The sequence below is a fragment of the Equus przewalskii genome, chromosome 9, assembly GCF_037783145.1.
Source record: "Equus przewalskii isolate Varuska chromosome 9, EquPr2, whole genome shotgun sequence".
Lineage (NCBI taxonomy): Eukaryota > Metazoa > Chordata > Mammalia > Perissodactyla > Equidae > Equus > Equus przewalskii.
The window spans coordinates 2,195,591-2,223,180 of NC_091839.1; the positions used below are offsets into that span (position 1 = coordinate 2,195,591).

At 51.9% G+C, this 27,590-nt stretch overlaps 1 protein-coding gene across 28 annotated transcripts in view; it reads left to right on the forward strand.

Moving 5' to 3' along the window:
* The window catches only part of ZNF536 (zinc finger protein 536), a 420,129-nt gene that overhangs the window by 282,009 nt on the left and 110,530 nt on the right, over positions 1-27,590 (forward strand). For 10 of the 28 annotated variants that reach the window (XM_070632503.1, XM_070632494.1, XM_070632499.1 and 7 more), the window contains one exon: positions 1,979-2,876. The exons of the other annotated variants lie outside the window; for them this stretch is intronic. In XM_070632503.1, coding sequence (XP_070488604.1) covers positions 1,979-1,986 — 8 coding nt within the window. In that variant the 3' untranslated portion in view covers positions 1,987-2,876. Of the gene's footprint in view, positions 1-1,978; positions 2,877-27,590 lie in introns of those variants that run through there. 28 annotated transcript variants of the gene reach the window in all.

Here is a 27,590-nt window from a genome sequence, read left to right on the forward strand (position 1 = left end):
GGTGACATCCCCTCACAATGGTCCACCATTTCTGTTTCTACCCAATTCTATTCCTGATAGAAGGCAAGTGCTTTAGGGTGGGAAGTAAGTCCTGCCTCCTCAGTCTTTTGGCCAAGAAATGGCTAAGATTGTGGTCAGTTAGAAATTTCCAAGGGAGCCGTGGCTGGGGTATGTGAAAACACTACAAGGCTGCGTATGTGTATGTGAAGGCATCCAGAGCACAGGCTGCTGTGCATAACCTATGGCAGCTGGTTTGTTTTGGGTCTTGAGGATGATTAAGTTCTAAGGGGTGGCCCTGAAGCCGGTAAGTTCTAATGAAGAAAGGACTTACAATAGGAAAATGGCATAGGAGGAGAGTCACAGAATCCAAATCTGCCGAGTGTGTGGGAGCCCAGGGTCAGCCAACACGAAGGAGGGCAGCTAGCCTGGGAGACCCAGAGGGCCTTGGCGGTAGGGCTTTGTCTCTTGGAGCTGCCATGCTTTATTTAAAGCCCAATGAGCAATCATTCCTCCTTCTCCTCTTCTTTATGAGCTGATTCTCCTGTGGATTGGCATGCAGAGACTGTGGATAAAGCACAACTTTGCATTCACTTCCTTTACCTGATTTGATCGTTTACAGATTGCCTGTTGACTTCCGTAGTCCAGCCTGCTCCCAGGAATAGTGTTTGTGCAGGGCCTGATATTAGACCCCAGTAGGGAGGACCATGTGGCTTGTCCTGAAGACCAAGGGCAGATCCTTTAAGTGAAGGCAAATCCCCACCCAGTCCTGCCTGCCGGCTGCCTCACGACTGGCTGAAGAGCCTTTCCCTTTGACTCTGCTGGGACAAAGCACAGATGCTGCCCCCGGGATCTCCCACAGAAGCCAGCACCCCTGGGCATGCTGGCCCCTGCCCTTGCCCAAAGCTTTGCTGAGTGCACCATGTGGACGAAGAGGCAGCCTCTTTGGATGGCAGCCCTCTCCAAACTGTCTCAGCATTCTCCTCCTCCGCCCCTTCCCTCTTTTTAAACTAAATGGGAATGCCACTGATGTGATGTCGTTTGCACTACAGGATGACAGAACTGTTGTGTGAATACCATTGTATTTGCCAAATGGTCCACTCGTCATTTCAGAACAAACAAATGGATGGTGTCTGTAAGTCGGCAAACACTGGTGACATTCAGCCTTGTTGATGTTCCTTTCCTTTTGCTGCATATTTTTGGCTCCAAAAGCTACTGTCTGAATCAACAGTGCCTCCGAAGCAGGAGACAAGTCTGGTAGCTTTCATCTTGGTTGCCGTGTCCATGTTCTCTTTGGATTGCATAATACCTACTGCCCAGGACCAAGCCTAGGGCAGCAGGAGAGAGCAATCAAGCTCTTTGGTTCAAAAAAAAACACAAAACTATACACACACACATTTTTCCTCCCTGCTGTGGCTTAAGATTGAGAAGGAGGAAGAGAATGCTGAGAGAAGAGAGTGTTGTCAGAGCAGACACCCACATCCCTGGGCAAATGCACGCTCTCTAAGCGGGCCCGGCCACCGCATGTCAAATAGGAGCAGCGTGCCCCATCGCTGTCCCGAGGTGGGTGCAGGCATCCTCAGCTGAGCTTTTGGCATCTGCCTTAGGCTGCTGAATCAAAGTGATGGTCAGCACCCGCAGCCATCAAGACCCAGGCCACATCTCAGCTGCCGAAGGCATCAGCTGCTTTCTTTTTTGTATTCAGATGTGGTGTGCACAGCGCAGGTTTCCAATAAGTAGTAATTACCTCCTATTACTTAGCACTGATCAACAGCACCTCTACAGCTAACGGCCAACCTGCTCTAATCACGCAGACTGTTCTCGCTCCATTCCAGAGATAGAAGGACCAAATTTTATAAATATTGCTTTCTTGTCATTATTCCATTAAACACTTAGGGAATGTGGCCCTGCCCTTGCTTTCAAATGCCTCTAGCCCACACGGTTTCTGGACTGTTTAATGAATCTGCACATTTTCTTGCAGGTAAGTGACACTCCCTGTTCTAGTCGGTCTAGCTGGACTTGCCCTTGTCTGTTCGTGCTCCTCGGTGGCTCTCTGCAGCTTGTTAATCGTGTAAAGTCGAGAGAAGACTGTATACACATATGTGTGTTGAATGAATAATTGTTATTGGCATAGGTATGTGTATACTCACAGCACACAGACCTACGGTGTGTGTAGCCGAGAATCAGGGAGGCTCAAACCATCGCCCCATAAGTCCATTATCAGTCACGGATTGCGAAGGCTTAGTAACTCGCACGGGAGGAAAACTCCCTCAAAGTCAGGAATCCTGAGTGACAAATGCTGGTGGATCGGAGGTCCCTCCACCTGTGAAAAGTCTGCCCGGGGGGCCTGCCATGCCAGCTTGCCGCAGCTTCCAGAGGTGGGCCTTGCGATGGTCTCGTTCGCATTACTGCTTGTGTCTGACTGTCCTGTATCTTGTAACACTTTAGAAGAATCCAGAAAAGTGCAGTAATTATCTTTCTCCATAGTATTTAAGAAGTAATATTGCTAGTTTAATATTGTGTCAGGTCGTCATATAAACCGGGAACAGATGACGGTAAAATTCCAGTGAACAGCACCTTGGCAGCCACAACTTATAAACGGTGATTGAAGCAGAATGTGTAACTTGTTACCGGGTTATCGTGTGCTTTGGAATAGAGTATTGTTGAAGTCATTAGAAGATATATTAAGGTGTTCCTGGTAATGAAGGCATGTAAGTTATAATAATTGTAGCTTTCTGAATAAGTGTCAAACTATATCTTTAAGTGTGCTGTATGCTGAGTTACAAGTTAGGTCATTTATGAATGGAATGTAAAACAATACTAAAAATGCTTCAAAACTTATCTTGGTATTGCTAATAAAAAAAAGCTGTGAAACATTAGTACAGTTTTGAGTCATATGTTAATTCCTTCCACAACACCCCCCTCACCGCTTGACGTCCTTCTATCTGTCGGAAGCCTCACCAGGACACTCAGGGAGCACTCGTGTGCCATTCCCCGGGCTGCTTGCTGGGCAGCTTGTTGCGTTTTCCCACCCATCTTTAGGCTGGCCCCAGGACTAACGCTCACAAAGGGACCTCATGTAAAGGGACCTCCCTATGGGTGGGGCGACTGTGGTGGGTGGGGCAGAGCCAGGCACATGTGCACCTGTCTGCACAAGTGACTTTCCGGCATCTAGACCCCGCGACTGCTCACAGGTCCTGTGGTTGGGGGAGAACTGGGACACAGAGTGTGTGGGCTGCCACCCCACATCCCAGATGTGGAAGCGACTGCACACGCCCAGCCTTCCTGCAGCAAACCTGAACATTTTCTTTTCATCCTGTGAAGGGTAGTTTTGAAAGGAAAGGTACCCCAAATCCTTGGAGTTTGGGATATTTTTGTCCGCTGGGATGTTTTGGTTGTGCTGTTTGTTGTAACAGGCATTCGTCTGCCTTCTCCCCACCCCACATCGTGGTGGGAAACATAGGGAGGAAGGGTTTTGCTTTTTATTTGTGGTGATGTTTTTTCATCCATGAGCTGGACTTCAGGGTCCTGCCACGTCAACAGCGTTTTCAAGCTTCTTTGCTTGGGGCCATTTGTGAACTCCTAGACTCCATGCATACCTCTGTCCCTGTCTAACTGGGCCTGTCGGGGGAAAGGTATTGTCCTCACTTGACGGAATCCCAAGCCTCAGGCCTGGTCCTCACAAACCCAGATAAATTAAGTGTCCTGTGTCAAAGGGAGTGGAAGCCCAGAAATGCCCACTTGAACAACCCTGGCCTCAGGCACAGGACAGCTGCATTACATTGGCTGCCTGAAACATTCCCTCCAGTATTTCTCATCGAAACTGTGCAGGTGATCCCCACCCCAAAGACCACAGGACAGTGTTAGATTGTCTCTTTTATGGGGGAAGAGGTGAGAGGTCAGAGATTCTGAGTCTGAGAATAGGCGAGGAAAGCCTCAGGTGAACAGTGTAGATCTGAAACCTCTCTAGCCCTCTGTGCCCACAGCTGCTTCCTAATTCTGTTCACAGGAAGCTGAGAACACACACTGTGGGTTTCGGTGGAAAACATCATGGACCCCAAAATGCCCACGCAAGGTAAAGCGAAGTGACCCCAGCCACCAGGCTCCTGGTCCACACGGCCACATCGAGCAGGGCCAGTTTCCACCACCAGAGTGGAGGCAGAGCCTGAGCAAAAGGAAGGACTCCAGGAGAATTTCATCTTTATTCCACGGCCACCGGAGTCTGGGGAACTGCCCCATGGGGGGAGGGGTGCATTGGAGGGAGAAGTCAGCCACACCCTTTCCTGGGTCCTTGCCTCCTGGTGGCTCAGCCAGGCCTGCCTCACTTCCGCAGGCACAGGGCAGTGCTGGGTGTTCCCTCCGCAGGGGCCTACAGTCCCGTTTAAGGAGCCACATTCACAGTTCGGAGGAGGGCTTACCACCAGCCTCTCCATGTGGGCCAGGGGCACCCTTCAGGACCCCTCTGGACCAATGCCTCAGGCCTGGGGACGTGGGGTGGGGAGGAGAGGCCTCTGCTGAAGGCTGCTGGAGGCCTTGGTGCCTCTGTGCAGCGTCGAACACGTTGCTCCGACATTGTCATCATTTATAGTCACTCTGCACACCCAGAAACCTTTGCTGAGGCCACAGCGCTGGCCTTGTCAGTCTGGCAGGGGCGAGGCTCCAGGGTCCAGCGCAGCGTGAGCTGTGGGCCTTGGGAACGGAGGGAGGGCTGCCGAACAACAGAGCATCCCACTCCTGGCTGAGAGAGGGAAGGCTCCCTGGAGCCATATTGGGGCATCTGCTGTTCTCTCCCTCCAGGAGGGCCCAATCCCTCTAACGGGGTGGGGTCTCCGCGTGTTTCCGCTTCTAACACAGGGGGTATTTCCTGAGTCGCCCCCCAGGGCTAATTTCTCAGGCTGAGAGGATACTTTTGTGGATTCTCATTCTCAAGCTTTTATAAACTGAGTCCCAGCCTCCTCCCACCTCTCATTTCACAGCATCCCCTGCCTCCCACCCACCTCCCCATCATTCCTGCCTCTGGTGAGGAACTCCCCTCTCACTAGTCGAGTGTTCTTGGGAACATCCTGTCTGCTGCTGCGAAGGAGTGGGGTGGATTCAGTCCTCTGGAATGAGCTGACTTCATTTCACAGCTCTGCACGGGGGCTGGCAATTCTGTTTCCTGCTGCCCACCCCCAGCCCCACCTGTTTGCACCCAGATTCGGGGAACCACAGCATCACTATTGGGTCTGCCCTTGGCCCTACAGCCTAGGCCCTTCCCAAGCAGCAATGGCCCCCTGGTCTGAGGCGGGTAAGAGACCCCCTTTGTAGATGAGAGTGGAGTTTCAAGGAGATAATCTTGACTTAAGATAGGGTAGGTCAGGAAGGGAAAGGTGCTCAGTAGTTATGGTAAGACAGTCTTCAAATCCACTTCTTCATTTACACATGTCAGGAAATATGTTTGCTTTGATGAAATTAGATATTCACGGGGGTGGAGAATCTAAACTTTGGGAGGTGATTATTGCTCATGTATAGTCACTTTATTTCAAAGAAACGTCACGATGATTAAATTCCATTCCTAAATATGCAGGAGCACACTGCCGCTATTGTCTCTGCACGAGCAGATTCTTCCTCTTGAGCAAACAGCATGCATTTTCAAGGTTAAAGTTGGGGAACTCTTCACAGCTATTTCATTAGCAAAAATATCCATTTGTGCACCCAGACATTGGCTGGCTTTGCGGGGAGCTTGTTTTCCATGCTCTTTGCGGAGTTGTCCAGACCCACCCATCTAGTGGTTACCCACTGCTCATGAGGTTAAGTTTTCTTTTTCAACTTCTGTGTTGTCAAATTAATATAATATGCTCTCAATTATCCACATAAAAGGAGAAAGGCAACCAAGCAGGGAAAGCAAATTTGCAATTAATTTACCAAATTATTGCTCTTTTTATATGATGGACAAGTCACTTTTGTCTTTTGACTGAAGTGTTTTGTATGTCCTGGGGGAGAGCTGGGGCAGACCATAAGGACAGGCCACTCTGAGGTGTCCCTGCGCCTGGAGCAGGGCTGGAGGCTCCTATTTTGGCAAGATGCAGAGTGGTCTCAGTGGGCAATTAGGGGTTCACAGTATGTTGAGCTCTTTTTTGTTAAGGAGAGAGTCCATTGATCTTCTAAGACCCCATTCTTCTAAGACCCCATTGCTGACCTTGTTGGGGTCTCCCAAAAGCAGACCCTGACATAAGGACCTGGGTGCGGGTAGTTTATGTGGGCGCAGAGAAAGAAGGGAGCAAGCTGACACGGGTGTGTTAATTAAGGGGTTGGGGGCTGGGCTCAGCCCCTCCAGGGATCCTTTAGGATCACATGTGGAGCTCCCCCCGAATTGCCCCCTGAGGGCAGAAGAAACTGGGGTAGTAATCCATCAGCTCTGCAGCTCTCATTAGCTGAGGGTCATTCCAGCCCACCCAACAGCCAAGCAGTCCTCCTGAGCGCAACGAGAGGCCACTGGCACGCCAGGGAATGGAAGGGAAGGGGGTGGGGAACCAACGGCATCCCCCACAGGTGGCAACCCCTTGGCCCGAAAGTTCTTCCAGCCTTGGTGCACTGCAGAAGCTCACCAATCTGCCAGAGCCGAGGATGAGGACAGATACACGATCCATGATTCCATGGGAAGTAAACTGTGGATTTTAAATATTGAGAAGTGCGCAATCTCTTAGCTCAGGGGCGGGCTGACTGGAGGCCGGATGGCAGGACTGGCCCAGGGTCAGGAGACCAGGATCTACCAGCAACTGAGCTCCAAGGAGCTTGGACAGTTCATTTTCTTCCATGGGCACCACGTCCCCGTTGGTGAAAGGAGGCGGTACCTGGAAGTCCCCTCAGTACTCTCTGTGGCTTTCATGATCCAGTCTAGTCTGACTTTTCAGGACACCTTCCAGGACCCGGTCAGTCCTAGAGTCCTCAGGAACACTCGTAGGACCCGGATGTGGGAGCCAAGCTGGTGTTTCCACCAGTACATGGACATGTGAGATCTCAGTTTGGGCAAGACCGTTTAGTCTTACAGGGATGGGGCACGTGAGTATTTGCCTCAACATAAAGACCTTTTTATTTTAAATCATTAGAAGAATATTGAGGAAATTCTTCTTTAATTCTGGAAGTCAGTCAGAATTTTTTTTTTTTTAAAGAGGGAGTCAATAAAAACTGGATTTTGGGATGCGTGGTAGTGCAAAAACACCCTGATTATTTGACTTTTTTTCCTTTTCATTTTTCAACCTCTTGTGTGGATAACTGAGCTTGAGAGATAGTATTTTTCCCGATGACTAAGGTTTCTTCAAGCACTGTACAGATACCAATTTGAGAATCCAGCTTGTCCTTCTTGGGACAGTGGTCCCTCTTGAGAGCTCCCCACTCCCACCCAACACTCCTCTCCGGTGCTGCTTAGAGGGAGAGAAAGAGGGACCAAGAGATGAGGGCTCGTGCCCTTCTCGTGCCCATGCACGCCTAGGGCACAGGCACAGTTTGCCTCCTCTTCTGCACCTGTGACTTTCCCAATCTTCCATCCGTGGAGTTTCCCTGGCCATTCAAAGTCGCTGCTGGCTAACAAGCCCCCCTGGTTTGGGACAGTGTGTACTTCCCAAGTGTGAGCTCCTCAATTCCTTGGCTTTTTGCTTTCAATTGAACGTAACTTGATTGCCTCAGTTTTTCATCCATCAAATGGTACCCTTGAGTACCCTTGTGCGTCCTCAAGAGAATGAAATGAATTCGAACGAGTAAGTTAGAGATTGGCAAGTCACCCACGTTTCAGTTATTTTAGGATTTCTGGCGCCATGCAGGCCCCAGGCAGAGCTCCACTGAAAACTCAGAACCTGCCCAGACCTTGCCAGGTGGGCAGGGAATCTGCTTAAGGTCTTGAAAAGCATGGCGCCCCCTTGCCAATCTGTGCTCACCACCTGAAGGCCTCTGTCTGGACAGCTGAGCTGGGATCCTTCCACCCTGGAGAGACCACCTCCACGGAGGAGCCTGTGTGAGGATTCAATGATCTCATTCTCGGGATGGACAGACAACACCCTAGTGGCTCCAGTTGAGCTGTTTGTCCCATTTTCTAATGCTACAAACCATTTACAGTTGGGAGACTAAGAAAACTCTCTGGTGGCCAACGAGTAGGGAAGGATTCTTGTACCAGTGGCTCTTTCTTTACATGAGAACTTTGGGCTTGAAGTGTTGTCTCTAAATCACACGCAGGGCAATTAATTTTGAATCCCAACGGTAATTTTCTTGAGAACTTCGGGGTGAATGTCCTTGCAGAGTGAATCATCACTTCTCATTTGTGCAGGTTGAATGCGTGGATTCCCCTGATTTTGGGGTGCTTTAGTGAAGTCCCCAGTTCTTTTTCATGCTGGTGGTTTTTTCAACAGGAGATTCTCGAGGCAGGTGATAAGGCAGGAGTGTGCAAGGCAGGATGCCCTTGGCATCCTGGGACACACAGGAGGGACAGCGTCTTTGGATGAGAGATTCCTGCAGGTCAGGGGCTCCCAGGGCCTTCCCCAGGCCGGACAACCCGAGGGAGCCAGAGGGCAGCTTGGGGCCTGCAGGCTTCAGAATCCCCAGAGTGGACACCATTCCCACTAGTCAGGGTGTCCCTGGCAAAGTCTGGAGGGGTGGGCAAGCCCTGGGGCAAGGGTTGGGAGGAGAGAGAGCCACAGACGGACTGGGAGCGAAGTGACTAGACAACGAGAGAGGGATGGAAGTGGAGGTGGAGGTGGAAGAGGAGGATGAGGGGGAGCCGTGAAAAGGAGAAACTAGAGACCTGGGCAGATAAAATTGAAGAAAAGGAGAGGGTGAGAGGAGAGGAAATGAGTACAAACAGAGTAAAGGGAAAGATAGCGATGCTGTCAGGAGGAGAGGGAAGAGCGGAGGGAAGGGAGCGAGGACGAGGAGAAAGGGGAGGATGGAGGCGCATGAACCCGTCTAGGTTGGAGGTGGCACTGTGCTGATCTGAAGGGCCTCTGTGGCTGGGAGCTGGTGGGGGGGGTGCACACTGCCTCTGAGAGAACGTTGAGGGCGCGACGGGGGCGGGGTCAGGAGACGCTCAGAGCAGCACCTGGTGGATGGGGCCTGGCTTTCTAGAGCATCCTCCTCTGGTGCACCCCACCGCCCGTTTCAGGAGGAAATGCTGCAGCTTAATCAGAATTATTTACAAGATAATGGTCCATTGTTTGCACTAAGACAGATGTTGTCTGTGGGAACTTCGTGTTTTATGCTCCTTTCCCTCGCTGCCTTCGCTGGGTGCAGATGGAATCAAAGTAATGTGAGTTATTATTCCCAGGAGTGGAAATTCGGAGGCGCCTTCATCCCAGCCTGGGCCCAGCTGGGCTGGAGCTGGGCAGGCACGGGGTAGGGGGGCGGGGGGGGGGGCCCCGGGCAGGGCAGTCTGCTGGCTGTGGGGCCTTTGGTCCTCCTGGCGGCCCCTGGAGGCAGCCTGTGATTAAGAAGTTCTTGTTTCCTTGAAGGGCGGGTCAGTGCAATTGCCCCGTCTGCTGGAGAGGAAGGACGCGCTCTCATTAAAATGCACTTGCTATTTGTTGAGTCAAGAGGTCATCACTGACATCTCAAATGAGAGTGGCCATCTGGCCCTCTTTTTGCCAAAAGGAAAGAGTGGCCCCTCTGGGGTGGGCAGTCCCCCCTTTTTTAACTTAGGAGAAGCCTTCCTCCCGGTCTTCTGGGGTCACTTGGGGGGCCAAATGTGGCCCTGTGACTTCCTCCTTCTTCCTCCCAGGGTGGGGTTGGCCAAATGAACGCCTGTTGTACCTTGTCCCGAAGGAGGAAAGATGGGGTGCAGTGGGAAGAGTGTTCCTGTTACGGACTTGCTCCCAGCCTCGGCTTCCAGGCAGGCGGGCCACCCCAGTGTCGCCCATCTTCGTGTGAAGCCAACCTGTCTTTCTTGAGCCCTTTCTGGTTCCCAGCCGCTTCTGCATAGCCAAACTCACTGGCCAGCAGAGCCCGTCTCGTGAATGAGGAAACTGAGGCCAAAAGATGTCAGGTGACTTGCTCAAGGTTTTTGCTACTCAGTGGAAAAGGCTTTAAACTCCTCAAGTCATGAGCAACCCATCAAAGGGGCCTCTGGACCTCAGCTCGGTCGCTGTACAGAGGGCACCGGGAGAACGGTCCTACAGCATCAGGGAGAGGAATCGACCCAGACATACAGGTCCGCTGCTGAGCCTGGCAGAGGGCATGTGCTCACCAGACAGTAGCAGTCAGTATTACCAGCTACATTATACTGCTTTTATAATGTATGGCATTTCCAATAGCAACCTGTGACCAAGAAAAATCAAAGCGATAAAATACCGTAGAGTCACATTTGGATTCTAAAACCAGCCAGTAATAGAAAAGAGAAAGACGCTTTTGGGACAACTAAGTGGCATGGGGCCTGCCATTTGGGACAGCCTAGAGGAAGACAGATGGACATTACCCCCAATGCTGCCCACTCCACGCCTGCAAGAAGTGTCCCAGAAATTAGTTGTAGGCTGGGGGTTTTGTTGCACTCCAAACCCAGCCTGTTGGCTCCTGTGTTTAAGGAACTTGACTGTTCTCCGCATCATCTCCCCAGGCCCAAGGAATGACCCCCTTATATTTAGCAGCAGGATCTGGTCTACTGAGCTATCCCCCCATCTCCAAGTTTACTTTTAGATAATAAATACGATGTGCTGGGGCCAGCTACCCTTCTAAGTCCCTTATAGACGACAATACAAACCATAGTCTTTCATCTAATCCTCATCGAAATCCCAGGAGGAGGATGTCATTATTCTTCTTCCCATTTTACATGTGAGGGAACGGAGGCACAGGGAAGCTGCTTCCCTTCCCAGGATGGCTCAGCAAGGACGCAGTCTCAGAGCCAGGCCGTGGAGGCCCCCGAGGGCGGCATTCTGCGCCCCACCTTGGGGTGCTTCCCTGTGCCTGTAATCCTGTTTGAGATGTGTCAGACGTGAACAACTGACCAACAAGGAAATGAAAAGAGCCCGTTCCTGCCAGCATGTCGCACTGGGTCCCGGGGGGGAGAAGGGGCGGCTCCAAGGGGTCTTCCTGTCACAGAAAGAACCTGGGCCCTGTCACCCTAGAACAGGCAGGACTGGGCACAGGGCACCAGGTGGGGGTCAGGTGTGCTCCACGGGACCCAGCTGACCTAGAACTTGCCTTGTGACCCTGAGCAGGTCTCTTCCCATCCCCTTGGTGTCCTCGCCTTTCCGACGAATGACAAAATCATGTTGACTCAGCCCAAGATTCCCTTCCAGTCTGAGAATCAATTATTCCTAGGATTATTCAGTCACTTCCCAGCCTCAGGGAAAAAACTATCGTCTTTCCCCCATGCCCCAAGTGAGGGGCCTCAGGGAAACCTGACCCCTCACCTTGCAATTGTTCCCTGGGGTCCCGGTGGAGGAGAGTGGAGAGTGGGTGGCCAGGGCACCAGCAGGCCCTCCTGGCCGGGGCTGCCACAGGCGCGGCCCCCAGCTGTGAAAGCAGCAGAGGTCGGACTGGGATAATATTTATCAACCTCATTCTTGCTGTGTCAGCCTCTGAACAGACCCCGCGTCACTGGAGATCACAGATCACATCTTCAGGGTCCCACAGAGCTGCTTCACATGTGACCAATTACCTCTGTCAGGAGGGGAGGAGGGCCCGCCTCGGTGGGTGGGATCTGAACTTGAGCTTCCTGAGGTCGAGGATGGGGCTCTGAGGCCTTTGAGCCCGTCACTCCCCTATAGCCAGAGCTTTTCTGTTAAAACTGTTTAAATTACAAACCAGTAATAAAAGGATCATATGTGTTTCCCACCGAACAGGTTCTTTAGGGCTATTACGATAATTAAAAACATATGGTGTCTGTGCCCGTCAGAGGGAAGCCGCAGATGTACAAATTAGGTATTATATAAGGGTTTTCTGCCTTTGCCCTTTTAAAAACGTCAAGCTGGAGAAGTTTAAAGAGATAAAATGGCAATTGTGCAGATAGTAGGTAGCATTTTGGTTTTAGAATCATTAAATATATAAACCCTTTTCTTTAGACTTAATAGGAATAAACGGCTCCTGAGCCTCAAGGAGGGGCGAGAGGCCTGGAGTTTACAGGGAAACGGTGACATTTCCCACCTCACCGGGGCTTGGATGCCATGAAATCTTTTGCATTTTTTATGACGTTGTTCTGCAGAGACAAAGAGGATTATATTTATTAAATATTGAATTATATTAAAATTGGATTGATGGGAGCAAAGATAAGGATTTCTTTACATTAAACTTTTCACTTTTTAAAAGGCAAAGATGCAAGTATTGATTAGTCTAGAAATAGTCATTTGTTTTAATTTAAAATATGCAATTGATTTTGAGAAGGTGATAAATACTGCTAATAAAAAAAAGTCAGGAGGATTGCCACGGCTGCCCGTCGGTGCTTTCCAACGCGGACATACAGCAAGTTCAACTCTGCTGATCCTTCATACTGAAAAGGATGCTGGCTGGCTGGGGACCCTGGCAGCATCCAGTTGGGCTGTGGGGCGGTGAGAGGACAGGCCTTCGGTCCTGACATGTTGGGACCTGCGCTAAACAGCCTAGGATTTAGCACTTTCTCCTTGCATGTCTCTGCTACAGAACCCCAACCCGACGGCTCTAAAGAAGGAGGTGATGGGCGAGCAGGTCACAGGAGCAGGGACCCTGCCAGCTCTGCTCCTCGGGGCCTCCACTCTTGCTCGCCTGCAAAACCTGTTGAGGTCCTCCCTGAGACAGTCCCGGCCAGCACCAGGGTGGCCTTATCCCAGACCTGTACCCCTTCCTGCGTGTGTCTACATGGGAAAGTGAAGCCAAGAGCCAAACTGCTAATCAATAGGAATTAATGAGCTGAGAAGAGGTTCTGCTTGTCCAGAAGTCCAGCTGCTGGAACGCTCAGTTAACCAGAATTTTTCAAAGCTTGCTGTGTAATTATCGAAATTCATAATAATGAGTGGAGACAAATTATGTGCAACATATTTTTGTGTCAAAATATTTATTAAAGTTTTGAAGACCCTGATGAGGGTGGAAGGCTCTATAATCAGAAAACGCCCTTTCTCGATCATCCTGGCTGACGGGAAGTCTGAGCTCCCTGAGAGAGACGTCCTATGGAATGGGCTTTGTGGCCACGTTGTGCCTGGGTCTTGAGTCCCTGTATTTCACCACTCTCCTTTGCCACTCTCTCTCCATGGTACAGAAGGTCCCCTGTCCTCCCATGCCCTTCCCTCTGGGCGGCTGTGACCTGGACCCGCCTCTGAATCAGGAGGGTTCAGAGAGCTTGAGACAGGATAAATCAGAGGAGGGTTCTTGAACTTTCTGCCTCCTGCACAATGAGCGCCCTGGAGTGCTGTTTACAGCAGTGGCTTTCAACGGGGCGTGATTTTCTTCCCCAGGGAACATTTGGCAATGTCTGGAGACATTGGGGGTGCTACCGGCACCTAGTGGGTGGTGGATAGCGAGGGATGCTGTGAAACATCCTACAGTGCACGGACAGGCCCACAAAGAATTATCTGGCCCCAAATGTCAATAGCACCAGGGTTGAGAAATCCTGGAGTACAGGTAGGAGAACCAGGGCTTCAAGTGAAATTCCAAGTGGATAAATGATGACAAGTCAAGTGACAAGGTTTACCACCCAGCTTATGCTGTGACATTCAGCTCGCTCCCCGGACACCCTCCCTCCAAGTCGTATCACCTTTGGACCTCGTGCCTTTATGAAAATCTTTGCAAGAAACATGGGGGGTTGGAAGGCAGAAACTTCCAGCAGAGTAACCCAGCATGTCTCCCAACTCAAAGCAGCGGGCGGGGTGAGGCGCGGGTGGCGCTGGGCAGACAGCGGAAGTCGGCCGGTCTCCTCCGGGGAGTGGCGCACGCCCGCAGCCTTGTCGCGCAGGCGGGTATTACCGCTTTAACTTTTGCTGAGGTAAAATAACCCCTTGTCACTCCATGCAGGCACCAATCACGAAATGAATTAATTGTAATAACTGTTGTCAACAGAACAAAGGACTTGTTGCTTTCCTAAGCAGATTTCAGCGCCACTGAGAACTGTATACAAACGCTCCCATTGGGCAGGCTGGCAGGACTAGTCAGAGCATAATTGTATCTGTCTGTCTCTTTACTTTGTTTTTAAGGGCGAAGGAATCGAGTTAAAAACCTGTATTTTGAACATATCAATAAATATACCCCTTTTTGTGTTGGTGACGTCTCCTCGAAAACATGGAATCTTTAATAAATTGGCCGGGAAAATAGCATTTGCTGCTGAAGGTACCAAATGAGAGCCAGCTGCAGAGGCTGCCTGTTGACTCTAAGTCATGGAGGGAATTATGCCCAATGACCCTCCCATAACACCCTCTATTTCTGGGAGTTACCAGAGCACGGCCTGCCGACAAGCGATCAGTGGCCCGCTCCTCACGGGCACACGAGTGGCCCGGCCAGCCGAGCGCCCACTGCCTCACGGTTCCTTCGCAGTGGGGCTCCTGCACAGTGGCGCCCCCATCTTTTGGGTCTAGCCTTGCACTCTGAGCACATTCCCTCTTTCAGGAGTGCGGCAGGCAGGTAAGTACTCTTCTAAGGCAAGAGTCACTCCTGGAGAGGAGATGGCGTGAGCGGGCTGTGGGCTGGGTCTCTCCAGGGTCTGGTTCAAGCTGTGGCCCCAGCAGAGTTGAGGTCACTTCTACTGGGGAGGGAGGGGACCTCTGGAGCTTGCGAGTGACCGAGAAACCGAGGGTGCTCGCCTTGCAGGTCTGCTCCTGGCTTTGACAAGGGCAAAAGTTGGGAGCTCCCCAAAGAAGAAACGCAAGGAAGCTGCATCGGACCCACGGGTGAAGGGTTGAGATGGCAGAAACCTTCTTCAGGGAGGATCATGAACGAAGGATACGGAACCACTTGTGAGAGCTCCCTCAGGTCCATGCCACCTTGTTGGCGCAGGCCCCACTCTCTCCTTCCTCCCATGCCACCTCCTCCTGCTGCTTCTCCATGCTCTTCGACCAGTCTTATCTAAGCATCAGGCTTCATCCCAGAGTCTCAGGCCCATTTCCATCAGCTGCACAAGCTCCCCCCACTGCGTCTCTGGTGCCCCTTAGACAGCCTGCTTTATTTTTAGAGCAAATTGAGGCCTAAATTCATTCCTCCACAGTGAAATCAAAGATTCCTAGACTATCTTACAGGTCATCTAAGAGATGCAGATTAGGGAAAGGCCTCATCCTTGGGTGTTGAACCAGAGCCAAGGGTTGGTGCTGTTTCCAGTGTCCAAGCAGGTCCCTGTACCTGGCCATCATACTGCCATCTAGGGCAGCCCTAGGCAGCCTCTCCGTCCTGGGGATCTGTCCCCAAGCAGGGGAAGTGTTCCTGTGGCTTGACCCTGCAGCTTTAGATGGACTACTCCCTGCAGAGGACCTGGCCACTTCAGGAGCACGGGGAAGAGGAAGCCTCCTTAGTTTAATGCAGCCCTGGCTCAAATGAGCTTTGCATTCGGACTTGTATAGGCATCTCTGGCTAGAACCAGGTACCGCTTGCCAAAAATACTGAGAAGAGCCCTTTGCTGGAAAAAGAAATCTCCCTGCTGCTTCCTGAGGCTGCTCTTCTCTGCAGAGGACCCAGGTATGCAGCCTGCATTGGGAAGGCAGGCTCGTGGTGCCCTCCGCTTGGAGAGGGAACTCCAGGACTACCGATCACTTGAAGGTGCGGGGCCCCTGTCCTAACAGCAGCCTGGGAGTTGGGAGGAAGAAGCCAAGGGGGAACAGAGATGGGGCGTGGGGAAGGAGGTGGAGGGGCAGAGCCCACTCTGTGTCACGGAGACTCTGGGGCCCCATGGCCTCCACCCCTGGGCCTTACCCTCCCCTCCACCAGCTTTGCTCTGGTGGATGAAGAGACAGCATTTTTCCAAACCTTCTGGAAGGAGAAGATTCCGTGGAGGGGAACGACGGTGATCATTTGTTCATTTATTCAGCACATGTTGAATTGTTCCAGAAAGCTGGGAGATGGTCACCGATAAAGCAGTCAAGACGACAGCCCTCGTGGGGATTGCATTCTATGTGGGAACATTGGCAATAAACAAAACAAATACAAGTGCAGCTTAAGATAAGTGACACGAAGATAATGAAGAACTAGAGGGCAGCACGGAAAGGCCAATTTCAGACACCTCAAAGGTCAGGGAGGCCTCTCTGAGGAGGTGACATTGGAAGGAGCCCCAGGGAATGAGAAGGAGCCAGTCGTGCAAAGAGTAGGAGACGCATGTTTCAAGGAGAGGGGACAGCATAGACAAAGACCCTGAGATGGGAAAGCAACAGAACATCGGGGGCTCTTAGATTTCGGGGCCCATGCGCCCCATGTATGTGACTACCATTTCCCAAGGCTTTCTCAGACACAGAGATTTCTTTCCAGCTTCTCCACGGCTCTGAGTGGTCAACAGAGTTGAGACTGGGGCTCTTTTCCCCATTTTTGCAGATGGGGAAACTGAGGTTCAAAGAGAAAGTCGTGACTTGCACTGTTAGTGGCAGCGAAAGCCTGAGCTGGCCCAGAGCACCTCTGCTTGTTGCTGGCACTCAGCACTCCCTGTCCGTCTGACAGCCATACTGGAGGACCGTGGGGTCCAGGGGAGGCAGCATGACCGACTCTTTGCACACTAACCCCACTCCTAGGGGGGCAAATCCCACAAAAATGGGTCACATGACCTTGGGAACATGGCATCATGAGTAAAACAACCGACCCTCAACTCCCCAAGAGGAGGGTCTCTCCAGCCCACAGACCAAGACTGCTCATGGCAGAGTCCATTCTTTTGCCGACAGCCTGCCAAGTTTTCCTTTCAGGTATCCCATGGATAGAGAGCTGAAGTCAAGACTCTTAATGGCCACACTCAACAAAGTCACCTGGAAAACATGGACCAATTGCTTGGAAATCTGAGTCAAGCTTCCTTGGAGAAAAGCAGATGAATTTCCAGTAATGACCGCCGCTCAGGCCAGACGGCAGCTGTGCAGTTTCAGCCCATGCTGACCTTGGCCGGCACCAGGTTCAACCTCTCCTGACACCTTTCAACACAGTGGTCCTGATGGGAGACGCTGCTACGCCGAGGGGCGGGGGGACCCTTGCCAAGACTGGCTGCTCTGCTCTTTTCAGGATCCCTGTTCTTGCCTGAGCAAACTGCTTTCAAATGAATAGCTATTTCTGGGTGATTTTTTTCAGTGTTTCTTCTCCCAGCTGGTTGCTGTATTATGTGCCTCTCATGCCGTTCTGGCCTCTGTGGGAGACAAGAGCAGCCCACCTTTCGTATTAGCTGCGACACTATCTGTTTCCCAATATTGAAAGGTGAAATTAGAAACTGTAACAACCTTAAAACACCCTATCTGCTCTCAAAGTGAGAAGGTAAGTGGAAAGGCTGCTTTTTTTTCCTAGCAATTTTTGTGATGTTCTCTACGTGAAAGGGTGGATTTGTAGCAAGGCCAGAGGAGTGGGATAAGCATGAACAAGATTGGGGGGGGGGGGGCCCATTGAGGAAAGGCGCAAGGCTCCCAGGTGGGGTCCTCTGCAGAGAAAGGCCCAGAAGAACCACTCCCCACCCCAGGGCCTCCCGCTGCTCAGCTACACCTTGCCTTGGGGAGGCTGGCCTGTGGGTGCTGCCTGGGGAGGACACGACTAGTGTCGATGGCTGGTCCTAATAGCAGGGATCTGCTCCTTTCACTGCTGCCAAAGGTCAAACCAAAGACTCTGGGCTTGAATAGCAACAGGCGGGTCCAGGTGACGCAGGCGCATCTGGTTTCCAGTAGATCCAGCGCTCTTACGGGTCGTTCCACGGAAGTAGGTCATTCAGCTTGAAGCCTTCCTGGTGCCATGCTGTGAAGAACTCATGACGGGCCAAGCCACAGTGTCTTAACAAAACTGAGTGTAGGCACTCTACCAGGATCAAGTATACAGATGTCTGGACAGTCACGCACTGCACAGGAACACTTTGGTTGACGGTGGACCACATGTATGATGGTAGTTTCATAAGATTAGTACCATATAGCCTAGATGTGTTGTAGACTATATGATGTAGGTTTGTGTAAGTCCGCTCTGACATGTTTGCACAAAGATGAATTCGCCTACAGGTGCATTTCTCAGAATGTATACCCACAGTTAAGCAACTTATGACTGTATATATATATATATATACACATATAAATAATATAATAAACAATGTAAAAATAATACGAATATATTTGTAATCAATGAATATCCCCTCCTGGCTTTTCCTGAATTCAATGGATTTATTTTACAGGTGGGCAAGTAAGGTATAGCATGGTTTGAATTTAGTCATTGAAAAGTGACAGCAGGAGGGCTGTGGGCTGTGGTTTGCCATCTGGGCTTGACCTTGCACAGACACGTCTACACCAGCACAGGTCTACACTGGCTTGCCTCCACTTGTGCAGCTCCTACCCTTGCTCCTTGTAGTCGGTGCAGGGGGTTACTGGGTTTGCAGGAAACACAGTCAGGAGGTGCTATGAAGTAGAGCCACTCATTCCCTGGCCATTGATTTACTATTTCGTGCAGCTAATATTTACTGAACAGCTCTCCTATGCCAGTCACTCTTCCAGGCATTGGGGCACAGGAGTGAGAAAACAGCCGCAGCCCTGAGCCCCCTGAATCTGTGTTCCCTTCCCTCTGTCCCGCTGGGCACGTGCCTCCGCCACAGCCCCTCTTGTGGGCTGAGACATCCTGGCGTGGCTTGGAGTGGCACCACCCCTCCTCCATGGACAACTCAGTTGGCGGGGGCTGCGACCCCAGTGGTTCTGTCGGCGCAGGCAGATGTCATCTATTACAGTGAGGGCAACGAGACCAAGGGAGCAATGACATCTTCCCATGTTCGTTCATTCAGCAAATATTTCCTGAGGGCTCTGGTGTGCCAGATCCTTTTCCAGGCCCTGGAGATCCAGCAGTTAAGAAAAGAGACCCCCCAACCCTGCCGTCTTCAGGGAGCTCAGGTTCTAGGGGGCGGGGGGTGGGTGATCAACAAATAACTAGTTGGTTAGAGGGTGCTAAGACTCTGGAGAAAAATAAGGTGAACGAGGACTCTGGGGAGTGCCTGGGTGGGCTGCTACTTTAATGGGGGGATAGAGTCAGGCCTAAGAGGTAACAGTCAAGCAAAGACATAAAAGAGGCCAGTGAGTCAGCAGGAGGATATGGGCAGTGCATTCCAGACAGGAAACAGCCAGGGCCAAGGTCCTGAGGCCACCAACTTGCTTGTACCATTGGAGGACATTGGAGAGGAAACTTGTAGAAGAGGGGACAGGGACGGGCCAGGGGGATGGCCTAGGGCCCTGTAGACCATGCTGAGGACTCTGGCCGTGGCAGTCCCACAGGCCTCGAGCTCAGAAGGGCCCTGAGCTTGGTGCAATGCTCTGCTGTCGCTGTCTTGAAATTCTTCCTGTCTGGACCAGGGCCTTGCATTTTCATGCGGCAGTGGGCCCCACAAATTATGTCGCAGTCCTGACTCAAGCTTTTATATCTGGAGGGTGTGAGCAGCATCGAGGTACAACGTGGACCGTACTGCCCGCTGGGGGAGGGCCCGAGCTGTCCGGTAGCTGCGGCGAGGTTTTCTCTTGTCTCAGAGGCAGTGTCTACACTGGCCATTTTCATATCTGATACTGTGGGCTAGATAGCCGGGTTCTGTTCATGTTGTGGGGACCTGCTGCACCACGTCGTCCACACTCTTCCCCTACTTCCCTCTGTGGCCCACAGCGTGCCTTCCCGGGCTAGCTACACGGCGGGGCCTGTGGGGTTTCCTCTTGCAAAGCTGCCTGGTCCGAAGCGGGGCTGGGCCTGTCTGTCCCGGGCAATGCTCTGGGTAACTCAGCCATCCGCCAAGGTGAGCCGTCAGAGGAGAGGGCCGGGCCCTTCCGGAGGAGCTTGGTCCTTCAGGAAGCTGCACACAGCAAGCCTGCACACCCCTGCCTCAGTTTCTCCAATTGCATGCTCCTCAGAGCTCACTTTAAATATGCCTCTCTTCCCTGTTTTTATTTCCTTGGGAGGTGAAGTCTGTTTATTTCATAAATACCTTCATATGCTTTGCAGAGAGTATCTTGACAAACAGCCTTTTGATTTAAATAAGAAATGGAAAAAAGTCACCAACTCTTCAACTTTTATTTATTGTTTTTTTTTTCCTCTTTCATTTCCGTACCCCATCTCTTTAATACCAAAATATCAAACATAGAAAGGCTTAAAAAATTAGATGAGCTGGAGTGGTGATTGTAGCGTAAATTTGCTTCCTGGCCGAGGCCTTGTATGCCAAGTTTTAGTCTGAATTACATATTTACAGCTGAGTTATAAACCCCTGAAAAACAGGATTTATCATGGAAATAGTGACACCACCTCACCCAGTCTGGTGTTCTTGGGGACCGTGGTAATATACTGCGCAGAGAAATCAGTTCATTAGTTAGTTATAAACAAAGGACAGAGATAGTAAATTAGAGTAGGTATTTCAGCAGTTTTCTATGTATTTATGACACCAAAATATGCAGCTGCATTTTATTCCTTGAGATAGTATTTAAGTATTTCAGATTTAAAGCGTGTTTTTAGATATGGCCGTGGTGCATTTTTAGCCTCGGTCGTGCCTGGTCTGTCGTTTTATTCGTGGTATTTTCTTCCTTCTCTGTTGCTCATTAGAAAAATGTTAAAAATCCATTTTCGTCTGATTAATAATAAAGCTGATCACATGTAACCTAATTTTCATTCCGTGCTGCCCCTGTCTGTGGAGTCATATACAAAGTGACCTTTGAATCGCCAGTGGACTCATAAAGTACAATAAGCACCATTGTCCTGTCAAAAATTGAAGATGTTTTACATCATTACAAAATTTAATGTTCCATCTTTTCAAATGCACTACTTTTCAAAGGCCACATTCCAATTGAAGCTCATTAAAATCAGACTCAAGTTTCCTGTGGTGGGGATGAAGAGAGTTTCGCAGCAATGGGAGGAAAATGAATCACTCTTTTAAAACAGATATGGTTACATATTAGTTTTGAAAGGTAGAGGGACGGCCGAGCCGGCGGCGGCACCAGCGCGGCCTTTGTGCCCAGGCCCGCGTGGCCTCCGGCTCCGCTGGCTCGCCCGCCGCCCTCTGCTTAGGCGCAAACCACCTCTCCAGAGACAGTCGAGCGGAGGTGGGACCCGGAGATGGGACCTGGTTCTGGAGGAGAGCGCTGAGATCGGGCCGCGACTGCGGGGTTTTAAAGCGCTCGCCCACCGGACTCAGAGCGCTGACCGAGAGCGCCAAGTCCCGCGGGGCCGCCCCGGGGCGCTCAACGCTGCGCTGGGGCGGGGACGGGACCCCACCCCCGACCTGATTGGGCGCAGGTGCGGGGCGTCGGGCCCAGCGGAGGCCTGACTGCAAGGAAACGCCTTCAGGCCTTCCGGGCCCGTGCTTCCTCAGCTGTCCCCGGGCCCCTCGCCCTGTCCCCGCGCCTCTGAGTGCGCGGCAGGGCCGTCTCCCTTGGTGTTTCCTGGCTGATCCCGCTGGTAGGAAGGGGCTGGATTGTACAAACGGAAAGATCCGCCCTTGCGTGAGGCTCTGCTGATGCGGTAGAATTGTTCAAAGGCCCGGTTTCCCGGAACACGAACGCACATCCCTTGAGCCCCTGAACACGGCCTCTTCGGGAAGGATGGCGGTGGAAGGCGGCCCCCGTGCGGGAGTGCAGGCCTGCCCGCCGTCCTGTAGTGGGGCTCCCCGTGTCCTTTGTGAGCACTCGGCATTTGGTCCAGCGAGGGCAACCCAGGTGCCAGACAGGCTCCTTCATACCTCCGTGCACCGTTTACGAGGACAAGCTTTGGTATCAGCTAGAGTGGAGTTTGTGGCCCAGTTTTGCCGCTTGTAGCTGTGTGACCTTGGTCAGGTTGCTCTGCTTTGCTGAGGGTTAGATTCCTCTTGGGGCTCATGCTGGTCCCTACCTGCTGTGACCGAGTAAGATCACGCTCGCAAAGGACTTAGCACTAAGTCTGGGGCTTAGTTACTGATCATTGCGTGTGGGCTCCTGGCTATGAGGACGCCAGTGTTAGTAGCTGTTTTAATTGTATCCGAAAGTCACTAGCTAAGTTGCATCCTGGGAGACAGCTTAGAGAGCTAAACCAAGGAGAGGCAGGGTGTTTTCCCCTGATCACATGACTAATAAGTGTGGCTTTCCTAGTGGAAAGCAGTTAACTATTGCTGTGTAACAAACAGCCTCAAAACTGAGTTGTTAAAATGAGAACAATTTGTATTTTCTCACAAGTCTTTGGGTCAGCTGGGTGATTCTGCTGATCCAGGCCAGGCTCCACTGATCTCAGCTGGACTTACTCATGCCTGGTGGCTGGCTAGCAGGTCAGCTAGGGACTGGCTGGTCTAGGGTGGCCTTGTCTAGGGTGACTTGGTTCTGCTCCCTGTGTCTCTCATCCTCCAGCAGCCTGGCCTGACCTGGTTTGCATGCCAGAGGCAGGGCTCCAAGGGAACAATGGAAACGTGCGAGCACTGGCATGACTCCGCTTGCATCGTCACTGGTGTCCCAGTGGCCAAAGCATGCTACCTGGCCAAGCCCAGAGTAGTGTGGGAGGAGAACAGCAAGGGGTGAGGATGCAGGGAGGCATGAAAAGTGCAGCCACAGATTCAAGCGATCTCTTTCTGTCCCCAAAGCCCCAAGGGGCACATCGAGTGGTGTGGACAGGATGGAATCAAATGTCTTAGAAGATATTTTCATTCCTTCAATTTCAAGATACCACTGCGGTAAGATGTTCTGTTATGTTTTCTAGTCTGTTCTGAGGTCCTTCCTGCAATAGCCTGTTTTCCCACCACCAAGGAAACCTCCTTTCTTCTGCTGGTAGGATCGCTCTTCTTAAAAGGACAACCTTGGAAAAATTTTGTGACTTCTTGACTTCCAAAGGGATGTGGTTGGAACTCGGCAGATGCGCTGCTGAGTCTGAAGCCCGGTCCTCCCCATCCCCCTGCGCTGGCTTCCCTCTTTCCTCTAGTTTCTCTCCTGCTGCCTCGCCCCCAGGAAGGCCCACTTCACCCAGTGGTTCTGGGCTGAGGATGCGTTCTAGCTCCTGGTGGCCAACGTTCCCATAGGCCCCAAGGAGGCCGCCCCCACCGCAGCCACACCTGAGCTCTGAGTCTGCTTACACTCTGGGGGGCTGAACTGCAGTAAGAGCCAGCTCTTCGGAGATCTGGAGTCCCTTCAGGGAGTCCCTGTCCCTGGCTGGTGGGAGTGGCATCTCCCAGGGCACTGGTGCCAGGAGCCTGACCGTGACTGTGTGCGTGCTCAGGGCAGCTGGGCGCAGACGCCGGAGATGCAGGCGCTGGTGAGGCACACCTGTGCGTGCACAAGCAGGAGTGGGTATACCTGTGCGCCTGTGAGCGCGTGGCGGCGAGCCGGGAACCAGACTGCTCACCTACTGCTCCAAGAAGGGCTGGGCTGAGGCTTGGGGGCCTGGCGAGCTGCTATCTCTCAGCCCGCAGATGCTCTGTCTGGGAAGGAGCTGTCACGAAGCGCTCTGTGTTCAGGACCCTGTGGGGAGCTGTGACACAGTGGGGCTCAGAGGAGATCCCAGCCCCCCCCAGGCCTCAGAGCAGCTTGTCCTTACCCTCCTGCCCCGAGGAGTCTGCCTCCCTGGGCGTCCATAGGGGTCCGGCAATCCCAGCTTCTTGCTTCCTGGTCCCCTCTGCAAGCCCTCCCTGCTGTGTGACCCCGCGGATGCCCTCCCCGGAGCCCTGGGCCAGGGTCTCTGCAGATCAGACGGGGCAGCTCGGCCGCAGGTGGGTCCAGCATTTCCTGAGTGCTGTGTGAGCCCATCAGGCCTCGCTGAGTCTGTCAGTGCTTTCCTCAGAAGACCTGGTATTCACTTTGGAATTGTGAGCATTAATAGCTTGCTTTGGAACCTCCAAAATCTGAGAGTCCATCTGAACTTAGAGAAGCAGATTTTATAAAAGCCACTATACAGGTGAGATTAGTTCTTCTTCTTCTTTTTTTTTTTGGTGAGTAAGGTTGCCCCTGAGCTAACATTGGTGCCCACCTCCCTCTATTTTGTATATGAGACGCCTGCCACTGCATAGCTGATGAGCAGTGTGTAGGTCCATGCCCGGGATCCAAACCGGTGAACTCTGAGCTGCAGAAGCGGAGTGCACAAACGTAACCACCACTGGGCCAGCCCCCGAGACTAGCGCTTTAGGAAAAGAAATAATAACCAACTAATACATTCAACTTGCTTCCCCTGCTTGTCCCCTTCAGCTGCTTGTGTGATTGAAGACTTTGCTTTGAGGAGTAGAGGTGGCTCTTGCAGGCGGTGGAGAGGGGCTGAGGCCAGCTCCCAGGGCCGTGTCTCTCCTCATGAGCGTTTTCTGAGCCTCTTGTGACCGGAAGCAGGTTGGTAAAGGAATGAAGTCATGTCTGAGAGACACGCACTGGAGAGCCCAAAGCAGCTGGGCGTCTGCGAGATTCGGTGGACTGCTCTGACGCCTGGAGCGAGCGTGGGGCAGAGGCCCAGAGCCCACGGCCGGGCGTCAGCAGCACCAGGCGGCGCTTGGCCTCAGCCATGGTAGTGGAGTCTCAGTGGAGGGCTGTGAGGACAGTGCGGTCTGGCAGTTCCGGGGGCAGAGGCCGTGGAGCACAGTGGGCAGAGCACCCACCAGACAAAAGGGAGGCCACCTAAGCTCCTTAGGGCACCTCCTACCAAGGGAGCGTGTTGGAGAAGAGACGCTGCTGCCAGAACAGTTGAAAACCATTTATTTACGCTCTGTGATTTCCAAAGATGGAATGTCTAGTGACCTGCATTCTTTTACTGATTCCTTGATTGGCCTTCGGTAAGTCTCAGCCCATTCTAGGTCATAGGTGCACCATCTCTGCCAGGACGGGTGGGACTAGGGGATCCCCAGGGCCTTGGCAACGCCCATCAGTATGGGGCCTGTTGGAGGAAGACTCTAGCCACTGAGTGCTGTTTCTAGAAAAGGCAAGAGTTGGAGAGTGAGAAAAGTAGGGTTGCCAGGCAAGCCGGGGCCACAGTGGGGATGTTATAGGGAGAAGGGGTCTCAGCACCTTTGGCTCCTCTGTGGCTAGTGGGGAGATGCCACACAACGGGCTGTGGGCCTGGCCCCTGTTGAGGGGAAGAGAGGCCGTTGGCAGGACAGGGCGGTGGGCAGGTGCTACACCTTATTTTGCAGAAGAGCTTCCTGGAGGAGGGGGGTGGTTTTGAGGGGGTGTGTACCTGTGTAACACTTAACCCGGATACTCTAGGGGCGCATGCACGTAGGGCTTGCTTAGTGCAGGTGGATGCTTCCTTCCAGAACTGGGGCTCTGGACATCCTGCTGCCATGGTTCCAGGAGGTGGAGGGCCCCCTCTCCACGGCTCCTTGTGGAACTCAGGCAGATAACGCCGCTCGGCTTCCGTGTTATTTACTCTCTCAATCCCCAGGCAGCAGGAGGATCAGTGGCAAGAAAGCTGTTGGTCAAGGGGCTGTGTGTTTAGTCTGGGTGGAGTGGAAATTGTGGCTCCCCAGTGGCTGTGCCGTTGCGATTTCTGTCCCTGGGGTATAACAGCACTCCTGATTCAACCCAAGTGCGCGAATGTGTGGATGCGTATCTGTACAAGTACGGTTCAGACAGTGCTTGAAGACGCTGGAGACTCAGCCAGGACACCACCTTGCCGCCCTCTGCCCATCGGTGACAGCCCTCAGGATTAACCCTCCTTTTCTCTTTTTTCGTAAAGCCTTCCAGAAGCACGCTGGTCTCTCTCCTGCCCGGCGCCTCATAATTTCTCAAGTCTGCCCCTTGGAGATCTGGCGTCTTTGGTTGTTTGTTTTCCCTTAACCCTCTGCAGTCAAGAAGTTCATCTTTTCTCTGTGATCAAAACTGCCTTAAATACAGTCTTAAGTATATTGAGGATGCCCAGAAATAGGCTGAAATTATTCGTTTACAGCAGTCCTGGTGGTAGCAGGAACAGAAAGTGGTGCACAGCCCCTTAGAAAGAGTGTAATCATCCTGAGGACAGAAATCAGTGTCTTCCTTGCTCCTAGCTTACTAGGAGCTTGGCACGGAGTAAGCCCTCAAAATATGTTGTAGGATAATGAATGGAGGGATGGATGCATGGGTGGACAAATGAATAAATAAAAGACTCTTCAGGCTCGACAAGCTTGCCTATTGGTGGGGACTTTGGAGTAGTGTTTGCTCCCGTCATCAGGCTGGGTTAATCGATCTTTGGGAATATTACTGGAAATTCAGGAAGCCTCCCTCTCATTTACAGAAAGTGCCCATTGGCTCAGGGTGGGATGCTGTTCTTTGGTGTCACAGCCTGTTGTGCGTCTAGAATCAACAGCCCAGGCTAACCCTGAGGCCTCTGTCCCCAGCAATGCCATTTCCTCTGTGTCACCGCACACTCCTCCTCATCCCCACCTCTGCGTTCTCCCCTCTCCTCCAGGTTGCATCCCACTTGGAATGCCCTCCCTTCCTCCCCACCCACCCAAAATTCAAGGCCTGAGTCAAGGCTCACTTCCTCCAGCAGAACTTTCTTGTTGATCCTGGGCCACACACGTCTTCTCCCACTTGATGATCACAGAACATTCTCTCATTGTCTGCGCCACATAGCTTGACATTTGAAACTTCAACTTCAGCATTTGTCAGGCTGCAGTGGAAAGCGCTGGGGCCAATTTCTTCCTTTATTCAAGAAATGTGCGTTGAGCTCCTACTCTGTGCCAAACACTGTTCTGGGCACCTGGGATATAACAGTCAACAAGACGACCCCAGACTCCCCCTCCCCCAAAACCTCTGCTGTGCTGGAGCTGACACTTGGTCGGTGGGATTCCAGCTCCACTACTTAGTAGCAACGTGTCTTTAGGCAAATTATAAGATATTTCGAAGACTGAGTTTTAACCACAGCGTGGAGCCGACACCTACAGCTCTCTCACAGGCCTGTCAAGGGGGAGGAAATGCAGGTGCAGTGGGCCTAGCTCTGTGCCCAACCCTAGTAAAGGGGAAGGCCCTCTGCCTGTCTTGGTTCTGCCCTCTATGGAGGAGATCCTGGCAACGGGGCTGCAGCAACGTTCCGTATCTGTTGAGGCAATGAGTGGAGTGAAAAGCTTATAATTGGGTCTCAGCATGGGCTGCTTGGCAAGAACGCCTACCCTCCATGTGCCATGGCTTGTCTGTAGTCATGTAGGACCTTTCCAGACTCAGCTCCTAGGGCCAACTTTCCAGAGAGGGACACAACTGAAATTCAGAGGTGAGTGGGCAAATTCGTGGAGCTGGTGGAGTAGCCAGCACAAGAACGCTTTTAAAAACCGACCCATGCACTTTCCTTCCTCCCTCTCTTTCTCTTTCTAGCACTTGGTATCAATTCCAATATTGAATAGCATTTTAAAAAAAGGCTGTCCTGGCTAGCCGACTTCTAGAGGATGGTTATATACTGGTAAATTGTTTGCAACTGTACCTTCTGGAAATTAATTACATTTTTAACACAGTTAACCTGCTTTTTGCCTACCTGTAAAATGCTGTGTGGATTGCGAGTACCGTGAGTACTCTATGGTGTTTAATATGCAGTATTGTAGTGCAAGACACATTTGTCAACATTATATAATAATCTATGATCAAAACGCTGAAACTTGTCAACTCTTGGAGTCA